General features: G+C 29.8%; 1 protein-coding gene across 1 annotated transcript; it reads right to left on the reverse strand.

The window, feature by feature from the left end:
* Positions 1–334: 334 nt before the first annotated feature.
* LOC8263153 (beta-galactosidase 8) lies at positions 335–6,894 on the reverse strand. Its single transcript, XM_002530250.4, has 19 exons — positions 6,396–6,894; positions 6,210–6,305; positions 5,884–5,996; positions 5,714–5,780; positions 5,517–5,609; positions 5,126–5,269; positions 4,858–4,946; positions 4,591–4,696; positions 4,413–4,500; positions 4,049–4,167; positions 3,402–3,560; positions 3,015–3,217; positions 2,750–2,859; positions 2,289–2,398; positions 1,994–2,104; positions 1,693–1,794; positions 1,323–1,534; positions 906–1,242; positions 335–812 (listed from the first exon to the last, which is right to left on the reverse strand). Exons 1-19 carry the CDS (start codon positions 6,555–6,557, stop codon positions 705–707), a joined length of 2,529 nt encoding a protein of 842 aa, XP_002530296.2. The 5' UTR covers positions 6,558–6,894; the 3' UTR covers positions 335–704.
* Between the last annotated feature and the right edge of the window lie 11,320 nt (positions 6,895–18,214).

Consider the following 18,214-nt stretch of genomic DNA (forward strand, 5'->3'; position numbering starts at 1 on the left):
TGTTGGGTGGTTCTATACAAATTTTGTATTGCTTGCCTCATAATGTGATCTAAACAATTCTTTTATCATAGCTTATATTATCACTGAAGAAGGATGGAAGAGATTATGAGAAAAGGTTCTGATTGAATCCAATGAACATTTCCATGGGAGAAATGGAGGGAGGATCATTAGATCTTCCCAACAAAATGATCTGTGCATCTTATTCATACATAAGTTGTAATTAGCAACAATTATTCATTCCCTATAGAAGTGCTTCTCTATTATAAATAAGCAACTTATCATTTTTACAGAAATATATGCTGTCATCTGTAAGAGAAGGGCAAGTCGGAAACCATGAGAAACATATATATCATAGAGATTGAAAATAACCATATAATAAGAATGACAAATAATTGCACCCGTTTGGAGTTTTCAACAGTTTGCAGAAAACTCAAATATCTTATCGTCCCCTAGTTTTGCAATTTCAATATTTTCATTGCGCAGCAAGACATTTTTTTTCCCCTATTGCACAATTTACTAGAGCACTTTTAAAGAGGCAGTAATACTTTATGCAGAGTAAAACAATGGGGGTTGGATTTTGACAATTTTCCTTTTTCTGGTATACTTTTCTTTCATTATCAGCCATAAATGCTTATTAAAATTGCCAATTACTTGGGGACAATGCTTTGTTTATGTCCCACACGGAGCGAGTGTTTTGAGCCATGTCATGTACAGGATGCTTCTACTGCTAAACTCTTCTTTACTCCTCTGCATGGATCACCAAATGTGTTGATCGACACTCCAACATTACAACTCTTTGATCCAACACAAGCCTGTAGAATTAATTTTCATTTGTTTAAACCGGCACATGATCAAAACTGATACATGGGACTCCACTGAAAGAATGAATAGGGTCATACTCGTACCTTCTGTACAATGGAAAGAGCACTTGTGCTGCTACATTTGCCATGGCTATAACTTCCACAACTGCCATGTGGGGTTCCAAAGCTTGCAAACTTGATTGAAGAAATGACCTTATCTGGGTGTGGGCACTGTAATGATAGTACAGGTCCTGATCTTTTTCCTCCTTCTGAATCTGTGTTCCACATATCTACAGGTTGTGGGTGGGATTCCGACACATGAGAACACAAACTTCCAACCTGTCTTGTAGCAAAAGCTATTTGTGTTGGATCCCCACCAATTTCTTCAAGCAACACAAGAATGTTTCTGCTTGATTTGATCCAAGAACGAGGTATATGGTAGCTGCAAAGTTTGTTTACATCAGGCATGAATTTTCCAAAAAGTTTCTCAAAACTGTTTTCATTAGGCAATTCAGCACTTACAATGTCTGAGAAGGCTTTCCGCAGTTCTTCAGGCATTTGTTTGAACTATAACCTCCCCTGTAATTGCAAGAGTCGGCGCATCCGCTACTTGGAGACACATTAGTTGGCCAATATCGTCCAATACTTTGTCCATTCACCCAGGCCTCACCCTTTCCCATTCCAGTGAAATCAATTGCAACGGGATCATTACCGGCGGGTGCATCGAAACTGGTCTGGCTTACAAGTAAACAAGTTGTGAGATTCTAATCATTCAAGACAGGAACATAATGCAAATGAATAAGAAGAAAGAACCTGAAGGAGAATACAATTTCAATTAAATGAAGCAGTAAAAAGATAAGTAGATGTCTAATGGTAAAAGAATTGTTGTTACCTTGTACCATATCAAAGGCTGATTCTTAGGCAGGGTAGGCTGTGAAACCCATTCTGAAGAACTTCCACTGGAGATACCTGAATCTTCGCCTTTAAGTCCAATCTTCACAAACAGTATAAAATATAAAGAAAGAAACTTGAAGAATGTATTCTCTACCTTTTCTTAGGTTAGAAATTTTCTTCTCTTCATTCTGTCATGTATTTTTAGATTGCAGAGATTATGCTACTCACCATTTTCAGTTACTATCTATTCAATACTCTAGCCCTGTACTCTAGGACAATGTAGAAAAACAAACACTGACCTGGTACGTCCATTGCTGTGAAGAGAGATCAACAGTATTGCCATTTTGTGCTTTCAGCTTTACTGGACCGGTGATCCCGGCGCCAGTCAACTCATAAAAAGCTCCATAATTCTGAAACAGAATATACAACTTTTGATAAACTAATTCTTATATCTGGTAATGCTTGAATCTTGGAATTTATTCATCCAACATATATTATATTCGAAAAAGAAAACTCATTCGAGAGAACAACTAGCAGAAAATAACTACTCTACTGCAATTTGCTTATAAAAACTTGAAGTCAGGAGGGCTAAACCTGAAGTCCAACAGTCAAACTTAGGAGATCAATTGTATTCTTTCCAGGTGTGAGTGTAATGGGAATATCTACTGTAACCTTTGCATTGCTACTCTTGCCTGTTCCACTACCTGTACATGCTCCGATTTTTCATATGCAAGTAAAGTCAGTATCATTGCAGCTGTGCAAACCAAAACCATACTGTAAGCACTTTTGATGAAAAAGCAAAAAAGCATAGATGCATAAAATTTTCCTCTGCATTAACATTATCTTCCTTATATTTCATCAGGTATACAAACTGTATATGACCAAATATATTTATCTTCCTGATCTTCGCCTTTGACCAAAGATATTGAAAAGAAAAAAAAGAGAGATAGAAATAATAAGAAATAAACAGATAGTACTAAAGTAGATATGATTCTGGTGGGAGAAAAGATATAACCATTTATGAAAACCAGATTTTATTGTTTATTTGCAATCACCTGCAAGCTTTCCGTTAATAAAAGCATGAAGGGCATGGCCAAGTGATTCCACATGAAGAACAGTTTGAGATCCATCTTCGAGGAAGGGCTCATCACCTTTAATATTAGTGCTGTCAAAAATTAACCAGAAGGCCTTTCAGATTATGATTACATCATTTTAATAGACCCACAGAACATGGGACCTAACGATATTAGTAGATAATAGATTAGAGCAGCAAAGCCCATGCCACAAGGAAACAGCTGCAAAAACAATAGACTTGCATACCTCAATGAGTACCATAAGTAGTCACTCTTATCAGCTGTAGTATTTATTTGCTCCAGTAGTCCAGATTTCACAAATGCATCATTCTTTGAGATACCTACTGGTTCATTTATCCAACTCCAACCAGAGCCAATTGCCTTGGAGGAATCAACATCACCAACCAGAGATTGACGGGCGAAGCTTGGAACTATAGTCACTGAGTTAATCTGTCATGAACAACTCAGCTACTATTAGGCATATTAGGGGATAAAAACCAAACAAATAAAGGATTATAAGAAATATTTTATTTTGCTTGGTCATTCTTGTGAATAGTTTATGCATCTGCAGATGAACCAGCAGAACTAGCCTAGGCAAGCAAATAGATAAGCAATACAAGCTAATGATACAAACCTTTGCAGTATTGAGAGCTACATTCTTGCAGTCTGGTAAGATGCTCACAGACCATGCAGGCAAATTATATGAATTGCCATTGAAGGTTACAGTTTTGTCAGTGGTGGCAATGTTGGCAAGAAAAGCAGCACATAGTGATCCTGTTTTATAAACTGTTGCCTGAAAAATAAAATTAAGACAATTTAAATTTGGAATCATGCAAGGCTTACAATTGTAGTTTGTTACTGTTATCAACACCCTTATGAATTCACATCCTTTATCTAGTTTTTCGAGGAATTAATAGCACCAAGTGCACATTACATAGTTTCATCAGTTAAAGAGTTACAGCCTGCACACAGGAAAAATTAAAATTATGCATTTTCTTCCACACTTAAGGGTTGGAATGCTGTAGCATCATTAAAGTTACCAAGAGTCAGGCACACCTTTTAGGACTTCTGAATTTTGAGTTATAACCATTTCATCGCATTAACTTGCAGAATGAAAATTATAACCATTTCATCGCATTGGCTTGCACAATGAAAAGTTTGAAAACTAAGTTGACGGCTTGAAAAAGTATATTATAGAGTCTATCAGTCTGCACACAGGAAAACACTCTTGTACCATAACCAGTGAAGTAATATATAACACAAAAAAAAAAAAAAATTTACCTCCAAGTTAGAACCTAGAGAAGTAGTTGTTGGATCAGTGGCTATTAGTGCTTCCTCGCAGAGTTTTATGGCCTTATGCACATCTTTCAAGTGACCCCACTTAGGTTGTCTAAGAAGTCCTGAAGTACATTATACACATGTGAAATCTGTCAAGTCCTTTAACAGGTGAAACTTGCCAGAATTCTTAAAATATCAAACCAAGCCATTATAGATCAGCATATCTCTTTCACATTTTTTTCCTCCATAATGAAAGAACAGCATATATCTAGCATGTCCAGTACAGTTGCAGCATCAAATTGGCAGCAAATATAAACTAAGGTGCAGCTATTGAAGATGACAGGTAGAAAGATCAGAGAACGGATACCATATTCATCAAGAGGGGCATCATAATCATAACTTGTAGAGATGAAGGGTCCACCAGTAGTCCGGCCAAAGTTAGTCCCACCATGGTACTGCAGACAAGTAACCCAATATTGAATTTAATGTCATGTTCAATACTTGAATTATAGATATATCTTCATATGAAATAGAAATTTTCATACCATATAATAGTTTTGGAAAGTTCCACTTAGCTGGTAAAATCTTGCTACGGCAAATGCAAGGTCTTCAACTGGTCTGTAGGGAACAGCACCACCAAAGGATTGAAACCTAGCATTTGAAATAATTAGGAAAAAAAGCATTAGTTAAAAGCTAATTAGATAACAAAATGATAGGTGAAACAAGAAATAAACTAATATGTAAGGACTACTATTATCAAACATGTAACATCAGAATTATTAAATCTTTCAGTTTGAGTACTGAGTACTGACCATCCACTCCAGTTCTCTGTCCACATTTTGGGTTTGTTTTTAGAATTTGGGGTAAATTGGTCACAGTAGAATCCATTGCAGGTATTTATCTGCAAATTTATCCAAGCAATCAAGCAGAAAATCATATTAAGCAGGGAAGTGATGCCCCAATTAGAAGAAAAGAAAAATACACATAAGATGCTGTATCAATGATTGAACAACAACTTATGTAAAGACTCTGCAGTAGAGAAATGATGGGAACAAAAAAGGAACAATTAAGAGAACTCACAACAGGATCAGGGGCATCCGCTTGCTGGCACATGACCCAGGGCACTCCAGTGTCCAAAGATATGGCCATGCCTGCTGCCCAATTGATATAGGTTTTAGCAGCAGGTCCAAAAGCTGAATCAATGTTTCCATACTCATTTTCAATCTGTAATTGAAGAATTAAGGATAAAAAGTCTTAGTAAAAGTAAAGAACTAATTAAAAGAATTAATTAAAAGAATTGGAAAAAGAAATAACTGTATGCTTCTAGAAACACTTACTCCTCAACGACCTAAAAGTCAAACAGTAATAATTTAGGATTCATTTCCTAATGATGGAAGAGAACCCACTAATAGAATATCCATGATTAGTATCATCAAACATAAACATGGATTATTTACTTGCAAAACTAAACCTGTGATAAAATGATGGGTCCTCCTTGAGATGCATAAAGCTTCTCCTGCTTCATCATGTCCACAATCTTAGCCGTGAATCGCTGCATTTCAGCCTGCAACAATGAGAGAGAACCAAAATAACTGAGTAAATGAACAATTGTTGGCAGGACACACCAATTAACAAGTTACAAGAATCAAGAAAGTTAATACAGGAAACCTTGAATGGTTCATTATCAGTTCGAAACTTGATTCCGGGTATAAAATGCAGCCAAAGAGGAAAACCACTGCTCAGCCCCCATATGAACAACAGCAAGTTATATAACCAATTTCAATCTAACACATCAAAATCAAGAAAGAAATTTTGAAAAATGATATAAATATATTTACCCATAATTCCATTCTGCACAAACATATGGGCCGATTCGAATATGAACATAAAGTCCAGCTTCTGCTACTAACTTCACAAATTTCACTAGGTCATATCTTCCTTCAAAATTATACTGCACCAGATGAATATTTAATTACTGTAGTAATCAAGAAACAGAGAACCTCTGTTTTTTTTACTAAACAAAAAGATATCCTCTTCTATCAATAAATTAAAAGCAAAACAAACTGAACAAAGAAGTTCTGCTAATAAAGAAAAAAAGAATACAAAAATTAAAATCCATCTTTCATTTTCTTGAGAAACAAACAGAAGAGAAGCAGTAAAGAACCTGGTTACGAACTGGTTCATGTCCATTCCAGAATACATAAGTCTCAATAACATCAAGACCTCCATCTTTTGATTTCTGTATAAGACCTGGCCACATCTATACCAACAACAAGTACATTATGAATAGAAATACAAACAAATTAACATTTTCATTGAAACTAAAAACATAAATAACCATTACACCTACCTCAGGAGTGCTACGAGGATAATGAATGGAACCAGAGATCAAAACTCGGCGTTTGCCATCGATCAACAGAGCTCTATGATCATAAGTCACATTAGCAGCAAACGATGTCTCTGCAAGAACAACACTAAAAAAGAACACCACCAGAATCTCTTTCCTTCCCATTTCTTAATTTTCTTTTTTCCTGAAACTGTGAATTCTTTTCTTCTTTTTTTTTTTTTTTCAATCCTCTTTGTTAGTTACTTTCTTGAAACTGTATTTAATGGTTCTTTTAGACACAGTTGCTTTTGCTTCTCTATAACAAATTGCTTTTTAACTTAGCTTTGCTTTGGTATTTGGTTTTGTGAAGAGAGTTTAAGTTATCTTAAGACTGATACGACACGCCATTAATGCTCATCTTCTTCTTATTTTTATTATTGTTTAGTTCATTTCTTGAAGCTTAACAATGAGGTATGCTAATGAGCTGTGGTGCAGAGTGTGCGTTTTGTTTTGTTTTGTATGTTAACGCAGAAGATAAAAGGCGAAAAGGAATTTGGTGTTGCTCGAACCACCAAAATGTTTGTGTTCTTGCCACTCATTTTGTGCCATTTCTCGGGATTATGATTAAACATGTGTACGACAGACAAGACAATGGTACTATTATTTTATCGAAGCTATTAATTTTATAATTATCATATAACTTTATTATATTCTTATGTAGGAATCTTAAAATAATGTTTAATCAATAATATGTAATTGTTGTTAAGTGGAAACTCCAAAATTAGAAACAAGTTGGTAGTATCATTGGACAGCAACTATTACAGTTTAACATCTCTAAATTAATGCTTAATAATTAATAATTTATAACATTTAGTAAATATAATAAAATCAACCACATTTAGATATTATTTAATATATTTATCATTGAATGATAAATAAAATAAAATATTAAAAATAATTAGCGAAATCATATTTTTAAGATAATTATTTATATCGAACTGGAATATTTTCACCTATCTTATAAACTATAAAATGAATGAAATTTAAAATCATGACAATTTACAAATAAATTACTATGCAACATATTCTCTTAATTTGAAGAGATTAATTACAGTTATTAATAAACCAAAATTCAAATTTATTTATCAATAAAATTAACTTTTAAAATTTGTTTCATGAAAGTAAATATTATACAAATAAGTATAATTAGGCTTGGATATATAGTTCTAACGAGATTATGAAAGCAAGTGAAATCTTGGAATTTAGATCATGAAGTTTTCTTATTTCTTTTCTGAAAGTAGACAATGAATTTTAATGTGAAAAAGAAAATGTATTTTGTGATGTAAGAAAATGAGACCAAACCTCAACTTTCAAATAGAGTGTGGTGAAAGATTGTTGGTTTTGAACATGGGTACTTCTAGGACATAATTATTTCTTTCTCTTGCAAAAGAAATGAAAAAGGTTTATACTTCCTTTATATAAAAAGAATACTAAGAAGTTCAAACAATTGATTAGGAGTTAATTGCATGATGATAGAAGGAAATTTGAGTAAGAGTAATAAGGGTGTGGATGTGATTCTCAGCTTGAACTCTAATCTTAGTAGGAATCAAATCCTAAACAAGGATGTCCATAGGACAAGAAAGAAAAGAAAGAAAGGTGCAAGTTATTGTAAGTGTAGACAAGAAGCATAGTTATGGCTCATGATTGGTGCAACTTCTTTTTGTTAGTCAATGATGAACCCCATGATCAAATTGCAATAATTCTTGTTTACTTTCACTTTGTTTATGTGGATTTTCAAAAATCTCAGAATATATAAAAATATTTTTATATTTTAGTATCGAGTAATTAATATATATTTAATTATTTAAAATTAATAAATATATAATATCTATTTATATTATTTTAGTGTATAAATAGAAAAAAATACATTTGGAATGTCCAATTTCTTTAATTTTTTTATTATTGTAATGCTAAATAGTTATTAAAAAATAAATTAATTTCAATTAATAAGTGGATTACTGTTTATTTTTGCCTAAGATCTAAATAATTAGACAAGAATATAAGAAACATGTCCTTTTTTCTTTAAATACCAATTATTAATATTAGCAATCAGAAAAATAAACTTAACATAGAAACTTAATTGGATAAGTTTTTATATTCTATAACAAGCTTAGATTTAATCATTGGACTATCCTGAAGTAACAAAATAGACAGTTTAGGAAGTAATATGTCACTGAACGTTTTCTTCATACATTCACATATTAATCAAAAGATAATTAAATATGACAATAATTATTTCCATTGAGGGAAATATATAAATGAAAATAACTTGATATTATAACCCAAAAAAACAATTTAAAAGAACAACTATTAATATAATTTAATACCTTAATAATTAATAACCTTTGAAAACTAATACAATTTCAGGAAATCAACTGTTATAGACATATAACAATTAATTCAAACTATAAGAAAAAGAATTATTAAGATCACATTAGCATATTCCTTTCCGGTTGTTTGAATTATATCTTGGAGGCGTCGGTGAGGAAGCAAGAAGAGGCCATGTGCTCACTAATTCCACAATCACCTACCTTTGGAATTTGCCCCCACCAAGGACCAGTGTGTAACAGTGACATGCATCCATCCCTAGCAAATTATTGTCCAACCTGCTCCATTTTCTACCAATTCCAATTAACAATCACAATGCATCTAGATTTAGATCTAGAAGTGACCCTCCAGCAGCAAGGACTTAAACATTATTTATTAATAGATTTTAGGTTTAGTTCTTGCTAAATGGGATCAGAATTTTAATATATGTCATACTTAACATTTAGATGATAAAAGAAAAAAAAACTATTTTTAAATAGGTAAATTCAACGAGTTTAGCTAATATTCGACAGAAATTTAATAGTTTTTCAGCTGCCATATCTATTATTATCATTTAAAGTGTATCAGTTGAACATTGACTATTTAAATTAAAATGAAAATGGTCTAACTTTTTTCCTTTCTTTTTGCTAGTGATGTTGAATTACCCGGAATGAACATAAATTGGTCATGAATTGATTTAATGAACAAAATGTACAGATGTATTGCTTGAAAGGAGGAGAAAAGGGAAGGAAAAGAAAGAAAAAAAGATCCTTAAACGAGTGTAATGATTAGTTGCAGTATCAGATTCACGAGCCATTGGACAGACCCTTGAATGTAATAAACTCCAAAACCAAAAAGAAAAGAAAAAGAAAGAAGGGTAAATGTCACACAGAAGGTTTCGTACGTAGAGATCAGTATTAGGATGGTGTCCTTATCATTTTCTTCTTAAAAAACCAAAAAAGGAGAAGAAGAAACTAATAATTATCTGATTCAATTACATGAGATGCTGAGTTCATAAAATTGGCATGTTCTTCAGTCTTGCTTTTGTCTTGGCTGTAAGCCATTTGAGTGAAGTGGTTAGGTTCATCATCCAATTTGTGGAATTTCTCCAATCCAAACACATTGGCAATGCCACCCTTCTGAATTTAAGATTTTGGGGTTTTGCATACATGTGATCCTTTGTTGTTGTTTTGCGGATTCCCTTATTCACCTTATTTTTTCTCTCCCTTCCTTCCTTTTCCTCCTCACGGGGCTAAACAAATTAAAAGATTGAAAGCAGTTTGAAAAAACAGAAATAATAAAAAATATAAAAACTATTTAAAATAGGGGTCGACACCATTGTCAATATGGGTTCTGTATATATAAGTAAAAAGGAGAAGTAAAAAAAAAAAAATCTGTAGTTTTGTAACTTAACAATTTTCAATATGTAATTTTTTAAAATAAAAATAGATATATAGTTAAAAATTATAATAAAAAGAAATATTTTATCATTAAAATAATAATAATTTATAAGAATACGGTCATTTTTATTTTAATTGGTTATCATTATTATATTACATGTATTTGTTAATATGAATTTAGAGTTTGACAACTTAAAACGTTGTTATTTGATTATTAAATCGATCTCATCATATCAATGATTTCTTAAACTGTAATTTAGTAATCAAATAATAAAATTATGAGTTATTAAACTCTAAACTCATATTATCAAATATTAATAATATAATAATGATGACTAATCAGAGTGAAGATAACTACTGCGAATCACTAATTTTTAATAATGAGATAACCTTTTTTTATCATGAGTTATAAAAACCAGTATAATCACATGATATTATTTTATACTTATTTTCAAATAAAATTTAAAATATCAAAGCTGTCAATCAAGCCTAATTTAATTAATTAATTCTATTCGAGAGAGAATCTGAAATCTGAAATCATTGTAGTGATGATAAACATGAGGCAATGAATTTAACAATTTGATTAAGAGGCATATTGTAGTTGAGAAGTGCCCAACAATTTAGAGGATTCATTTACATCATGTTTGGGGCAGAATCTTGTTTATCATGGTCACAAAACATGAATTCAAATTCTTGCAAAGGAGAAAGACTCATTGCATATTGCTATCCAAATCAGCTGTATTAAAAGTTATTATCTATCTACAATATTAAAATCTCTTCAAAGCCATGAAGATTCTTGTAAGTACTCAGCACTGCAATTCATCATTCTTAAAAAAATATCAAAAAAATAAAAAAAAATAAAAAGAAAGAAGTTTTGGAAGCATTGGTATGTTAATGTTATGTCCATGGAATTTAGAGGAAGTGGAAACCTTAACACTTTCGCAAGCTTCCACTATTATCTAAAGTGACTTTCAATACTAAAATCTGAACACGAGACAAATTCGACCCTAAACGCACACATCAATTGACCTTTAGTGCTACAAGTTTGGTTTTGGACAGGCGGTGCTCCCACAGACAAATGTGGTCCTAAAAGAAAAGATTTCCACTGCTCCACTTAATAATGGAAAGAAAAACAAGTCCAACAACTCTACGCCATTGTAATCAAAGATTTCCTTGTTTAAACCATTTGATTGACCATTAATTACTTCTTTAATTTGAGATTTTGTTTGATTACTAGAAGTTTAAAACCCTTTTCAAGGAAGTTAATTTTACTTGCAAAGCTTCACATACAGATGGCTTTCTATTAATAATTGCACAGTATATGAGTTACTTATAGAGTGCTCACCTAATTTTTAAGTAATTAGTAAACTGAGAGAGGAAGAAACTGTAATGAGTAAATTACTTAATTACAGCAGTTTCAGTGCATGTCCGGTGAGGAACTTAGAATTATACCAAAAATACAACTAAAATAAATCGTACAACTATCAGCATCACCGCTCAAAAAGAATAATTAATATAGTTAAATATAATATATATATATACAAAGCACTATTTTAAGGGTTTTAAAGTAATTATGAGGTGATCTATGCATAGCCATTCCAGGTCCACGCATATTGAAGATAATTATTATAAAATTGATAGAACCTAAAATAGATGAAACACTAGGTAGATGATTTGGTCGTGCAGATATATGGCCTTATCCGCAACGTTGGAGTTAATAACAAAATATGTCTTTGTTCCAACCACTGTGTAAGCTTCATACAGAGAATAGGCTGGTTCACTTGAAGAGAATTTTTTCTATGATCAGATCCAATCATGTTGTACATGAACAGACCCGTAAAAACTCAGTAATTTTAAAACATAAATTTAAAATTTTAATTAAAATATAATTGTTTTTTTTTTTAACATTTGGGACAGCATGGATGGTACCACCTGTATGACAGAGTGGTGGTGATGTAAGATTTGAAAGTTTTTGGTGATGATTGAGATGTAATTACTGTAATATCTGAACTAGGAGGGTTTGAGATTAAAGAACTGCTTGCTGAAGGATATTTTAGGCTTAGCATCTCTTTTGTATCTTGGGCGTTTAGGATTTGTAATCCAATTAAATAGTTCGGTCCAGTATAATTATTTAAATTTCAATCCCTTTAAAATGAAAAATTGGAGCGTACTAAATAAAAAATAGCATCGGACTTAATTGAATCAATAATAATTTGGTATGAATCAATGCTATTTTGGTTCTTATACATTTACCGTTATAATTATTATTATGTATTAAATTTTTAAAATTTCTTGATAACCATTAATTAACACCAGCATCTCTACAATGTCTTGTAAATAATCATACAAAACAAAATTTATTAATAAAGTCCATTTTTCCAATGATATTTATTAGATCATATGAAGTTTCGTTTTTCCAATAAAGTCCATTCAGATTTTTATGTTCAAAGTCTAAGCATGTTTTGTTTTAAAGTCATTTAGCTCAATTTAAACTTGATTTGTTAATAGTTAAATTTATTATATTAAATGAGGTAAATTTAAATTAGAATCGTTAAATATTTATTATTATTATTATTATTATTATTATTAAATAATATTATACTTATTAATCATTACATATATATAACTATATATGCTATATGATATTATATATAATTTTAGATTTGAGGATAAAATTAATTTAAATTCGAACTTGAGTCATTAAATAAATCTATAGACGAGCTCATAAACGAGAATGTTTATGAGTCAGATCACGAACCTAATAGCGAGCTCCTTAAACCAATTAAGCTCGAACTCCAGCTTCTAAGCAGGCTCGCGAGCTAACGAACTAAGCTCTGTTATACTTGAGTTCGGTTCAATAAAGTTATTGAGCTTTGAAATTGAGCTCAAGCTTTACTTGATTGATTCATCGAACAATTTCAAATGAATTTTTTATTAATTGAATTATGAATGGCTAAGAAAACCCTAATTATAAGAATGGATTTTGAATGGCTAAAGATCTGCTTCTTGAACTTAGAGTTAAATGAGTAAATTTTTTAGATTTTAAACTTTCTTACTAATTCACTTACTAACTTATTAAAAATGGTCATCATCCCAATCAATTATTGAATTAACAAAAAAATTCAATTTCGTCTTTAAGTTTTACACTAATGTCAAATTGCATAAAAACACATCTTTTTAAAGTTAGTAAAACTATTTAATTTTAATATAATTTAATCTTAATATAAAATAATACTCTTATTAAAATCTTAATTAAATAACATTATCATAATTATTTAAGATTGTTAATTTTATAAAATTAAATTATTAATAATATCTAAATTTAGTTTTTTAAGAAAAATAATGATTTAATATTTTTTTATTTTTAACTTGATTCAAATCTTAATCCAATGAGCACGCTAGAATTAAAATAATAGGTCTTTGATTCAACTATATATATATATATATATACCAAAACTTATTTGAAATATTTTTATTATAATTTTGAAATTCATTATTTATATGGTTTGTATATTGCTAATTACTTTTATAGATATAATAATTATCACAATATATTATTATTAATTATTAATATCATATGACTAGTAATTATTAATTTATATTAGATATTAAGATCAGAATATGTACTGTCAAATAATTTTATTGATAATTAGTATAGTTGAAGAACCAAATCGAATTTTTTTTGAATTAAATACTTTAATTGATTGAAGTGAATTGGCCACTTTTAATAATAATTCAAATAAATTAGTCAAAAAATTAAAATATGAATAAATTGCTTATTAACTCTAAATTTGGAGTCACAATTAATTCTTTAGCCAATTTCATAATTCAAGGAGATGAAATTTGTAGGTGGATTGTGAATGGAAAAAGGTGCATTTTTTCCTTTAAATGTAGTTTGCTAGAATCATATCTACTTTGTGAGCAAATAAGCTATTAAAATTTTTAAATTTTTTAATCCAAGCGCTTTAATTAACAGAAAAACTAACGGTGTTAAGTGTTGAATTTGATCCTTTAATTCATTCTATCTCATTTCAATTATCTGGGTCTCTTTCAACCGTAGTATATTTCATTAATATTTCTATAGACTATTGGATTTTAGCAATAACTTTTGGTATTAAATATGATCCTCTAATTCATCCTATCTCATTTCAGTTACCTCGGTCTCACTTTATCTCTTATACTTTTCTCAATAAAATTTAGGAGCAAATATACTCGGGTCCATATCTTATTCGTCTTGCTGATGTATGTGGGCTTGATCTTGGCCAGGCTGCAATGACAAAGATTGTTAAAAATGCTAGGAAGTACCCAGTTGATGATCAGTCATCAACTTGATCCACCTATTACAAGTACAACTATGAATTGAATTGAATTGTTTTGCAGCCTCTTTATAGACAACAAGTTCTTTTTATTCCCTGTCTTGATGTTTTGTAATTCTAATCAAGATTTAGTTGAGTTCTGCTAGTTCACTCGCTCAACTAATATCATAAGATAAAAAGTATATAAGTTAAATATTAAAAAAAATACAAGACTATAAATAAATAAATAAAAATTCACATGTGAATCTAAAAAGCTTAAATTTTCATTGGATTTGGATCAATTTTTTTATCAAGTTTTATTGGTTTTTGTAATTATAATTTTTAATTGAGATATAAATTGAGCAGCAAAAGCATCACTTTTGAAAGTGAAAATTTTCAAATTTACATCATTTCTTACGAACTAAAAATTCTAAATAAAAAACATTATATATATATATATATATATTTAAAATTATTGTTAATATAGATATTCGTATCTAGCTAATACATAGAAAAATCACTAAATTGATTTTTTATTTTATTTTTAATATAGTAGCTAGGAAGTTCCAATCACTAAAAAGGCAACGCAAAGTGGAAGGCATCTCTTATCCAAGAAGATGGACATGGTGAGGTTACTTAAAGGCAACGCAAAGTTGTATTTTTGTATCCATATGGAGGAAGAATGTTTCGAGTTCTTTCACAGTAAGTTGCTGCAAGATATTAGATATAACGACAAATAGGAACAGCCAGCTGCTCTTCTTTCTTACTGGGCCAATAATTTCAAGATTACAAATAGAATTCCATATCAATTAATTAATATTGGTTCAACTGCTAAAACTTCCTAATAATTCCGGATGAAGCTCAATCTCTAGAAGAAATAGCGAGGCTTAATCACCAGGTACATGTTTTTGTTCCTATTTATATATATCTACATACATACGTATGAGGATGTTTATTCTTCTGAGTTCTTAAACAAGTTCTTAAAAACCCTAGCTATGCTTTGAATTATATTTGAAATCCCACACCTTTTAATGGTAATACTACAGGCCAAATACTCCACATCACTTGGCTATTGTTGCCCAATATGTAACTCGAGTTGCAACTTGATCATGACAGGATTTCATCAGTGCAAATTGGCTTCCAGGTTGTGAATTGTGACAAACAAGAATTCCCGCCTTTAACTATATAGATAGTGTTCTGTCAAGTATTATTGAATCATATTATCAATAATTGAAGACGATGGAATGGTAAGGACGCAATTTACAGCTATATATATATATATATATATATATTATTCTTTTATTGTTGGAGAAGTGGGGCTGGCTGGTACTGTGGTGGTGGTGGTGAAAAATGAGAATGCAGTGTCTACGTATAGACGTTGATTTAACATCTTTTCAAGGTGGTCAGGAACCGGTTCAATCGTTGTCGGATCCTCATACAGGGGAGAATCTTTCCGTGACAGAAATGTGGCTCATTCCACTTTCAACTATAGTGAGCTCATACAAAGGGCGACGGTATAGGAGATAGGCGAGTTACTAATACTTGAGTTTGTGAGATGTCCTCGTTTACTAATTAATGATGACTTGCTCACATGGCATGGGTCAGAATTTTTGAGGCCATGCTAGATTTTGTCTACCCTATCCATACATAAACATTTTGGTGACCACTTCTTTTTCTTATTATTATTGTATCATAATTATAAACATCTGAGGCTGTTATTCCTTAGTGATTATTGCATTGCTAATTTATCTTAGATAAACATAATATTTAAATTCTTTTTATAGGTCTTTATATTTTCCATGTCAATTAAAAATTATAATTAGATTAATTTAAATTAAAATATCAATATTTATAATTTAATTACAAAATATAAATTATATAATACCTTTTACATATAAAAGATATGGCCTCCACTATTTTCACATATATTAGTTAATGTTCCAAGCTATATTAATAAAACTGTGGACGTGCTAAATTGATTAACTTTATATGATAACATTTAAAATTTTATACATATATCAAATTTTAAAAATATCTATTATTATATTTGATGTTTACCTAGAGTATTCACACTTGAAACTACTTTTTTTTATTGCTTTTAAGATAAATGTAAAAAGATAATTATTTTTGCTACGTGGTTCACATTGAGTCTTATATAATTTCGGATATTCAGCTGCGTTAAAATTCTTGAGTGCTTTACAATCTGTAAACTCCCTATTCGGCACACTCTACATTAAATCTAAATATTTATATACTAAAAATTTTATTATTTATTTAAAATATAAAATCATAATAAAAAGTAATATATATATATATATAAGTTATAATTAATAATATGTATAAAGAAAAGAAAATCTTGAGCAAATCACAACAATAGATTATTTGACCGAGCAGATCAAATACTAATAAAAAAGATGTTAAGATAAAATAGGAATTATAAAATTAAAAAGATATTTTAGTGTTATGAAATGTATTAATTTAATAATGTAAACTCTATTTATTTTGTTAGAATTTAATTTAACTGTAATTAATTTTTTATAAATTTAATTATATAAAATATTAAATTAACTTTTACTACATTAAAAATATATAAATTTTAAATTTATAAATAAATTTTATAAATTTTAAATTATGAAAAAGTATTGTTAGCAATTTTTTTCAATTGACATGGACGGCTACCAACAAAACACAAGAACACTTTTAACGGAGACTCCACCACCACCACCACTGTAACTATAGCAACAACAAAACCAGATAATTTATATTTTTGCAAACTGAAACCAGAAAACCTTAGCACTTAATCATCTACCCTCAAATACACTTGTTGAAATGAATAAGCTAATAAAATGAAACCCACTTGGTAATTAGAGTTCATGCAGTGGATTAAGAGAAACGAAGACAAAATTAAGGATTTCGTACATGAGTAATTTGATTGATTAGGGAAAATTAATGGCATTGAGATAATTTGTTCATGCGCTGAATCAATCAAACAAAAGAGAGAAAGCGATTGCGATAGGACAGAATTTGAATGCAATGATGACATCTCGGGAGAGAAAGACGGAGCCAAGTGGTGTGGAAAAGGATTCGTCATTTGTCTGGAGATTAATCATGACTTTGACTTTTTTTATTTGGGGACTTGCACACAAAAAGAGAGAGTCCATTTCTTTTAAAAGTTGTTTTTGGTCATAATTTAATAAAATTATTTTTTAAATTTTTTAATATATATTAATAATGAATAGGAATATAAAAAAATTTATAATTTGATATTAAATAATTAATGTATATTCTATTATTTAAAATTAATAAATATAATTAATTATCTATAAATATTAATTATATTTCACTAGATATAAGTCAATTAAACATATAAAATATTATTAAAGTAACAATACATAAATAATAGAATAAGATAAATTAATAATAAAAATATGATTAATATTATTTATTTTTTAAATTGAAATTATTATTAATTAGTAAATATTATATTTATATAAATTAATATAATAATTATAAAAATATGTCTTTATATGAAAATTATTACTATGTGTCAATATTTTGACGTTGTTAATTTCATTCATGGACAGATCTTTAGATATTCTTAAAAGTCATTCTTTTTGTGTGAGATCTTAAATTGGGCAAATTCTTTTGCCCTCCATTCATTTATATTATTATCAGTGTGTATATTTGAACTCTAAATACAATGAAGATGGAAGTGGAAAAATCATGACCTTTAAGATTGCACTTGCAAAAAGTATTATTTTAATTTGGATTTTGAAGACTA

The sequence above is a fragment of the Ricinus communis genome, chromosome 8 (assembly GCF_019578655.1).
Source record: "Ricinus communis isolate WT05 ecotype wild-type chromosome 8, ASM1957865v1, whole genome shotgun sequence".
Taxonomy (NCBI): domain Eukaryota; kingdom Viridiplantae; phylum Streptophyta; class Magnoliopsida; order Malpighiales; family Euphorbiaceae; genus Ricinus; species Ricinus communis.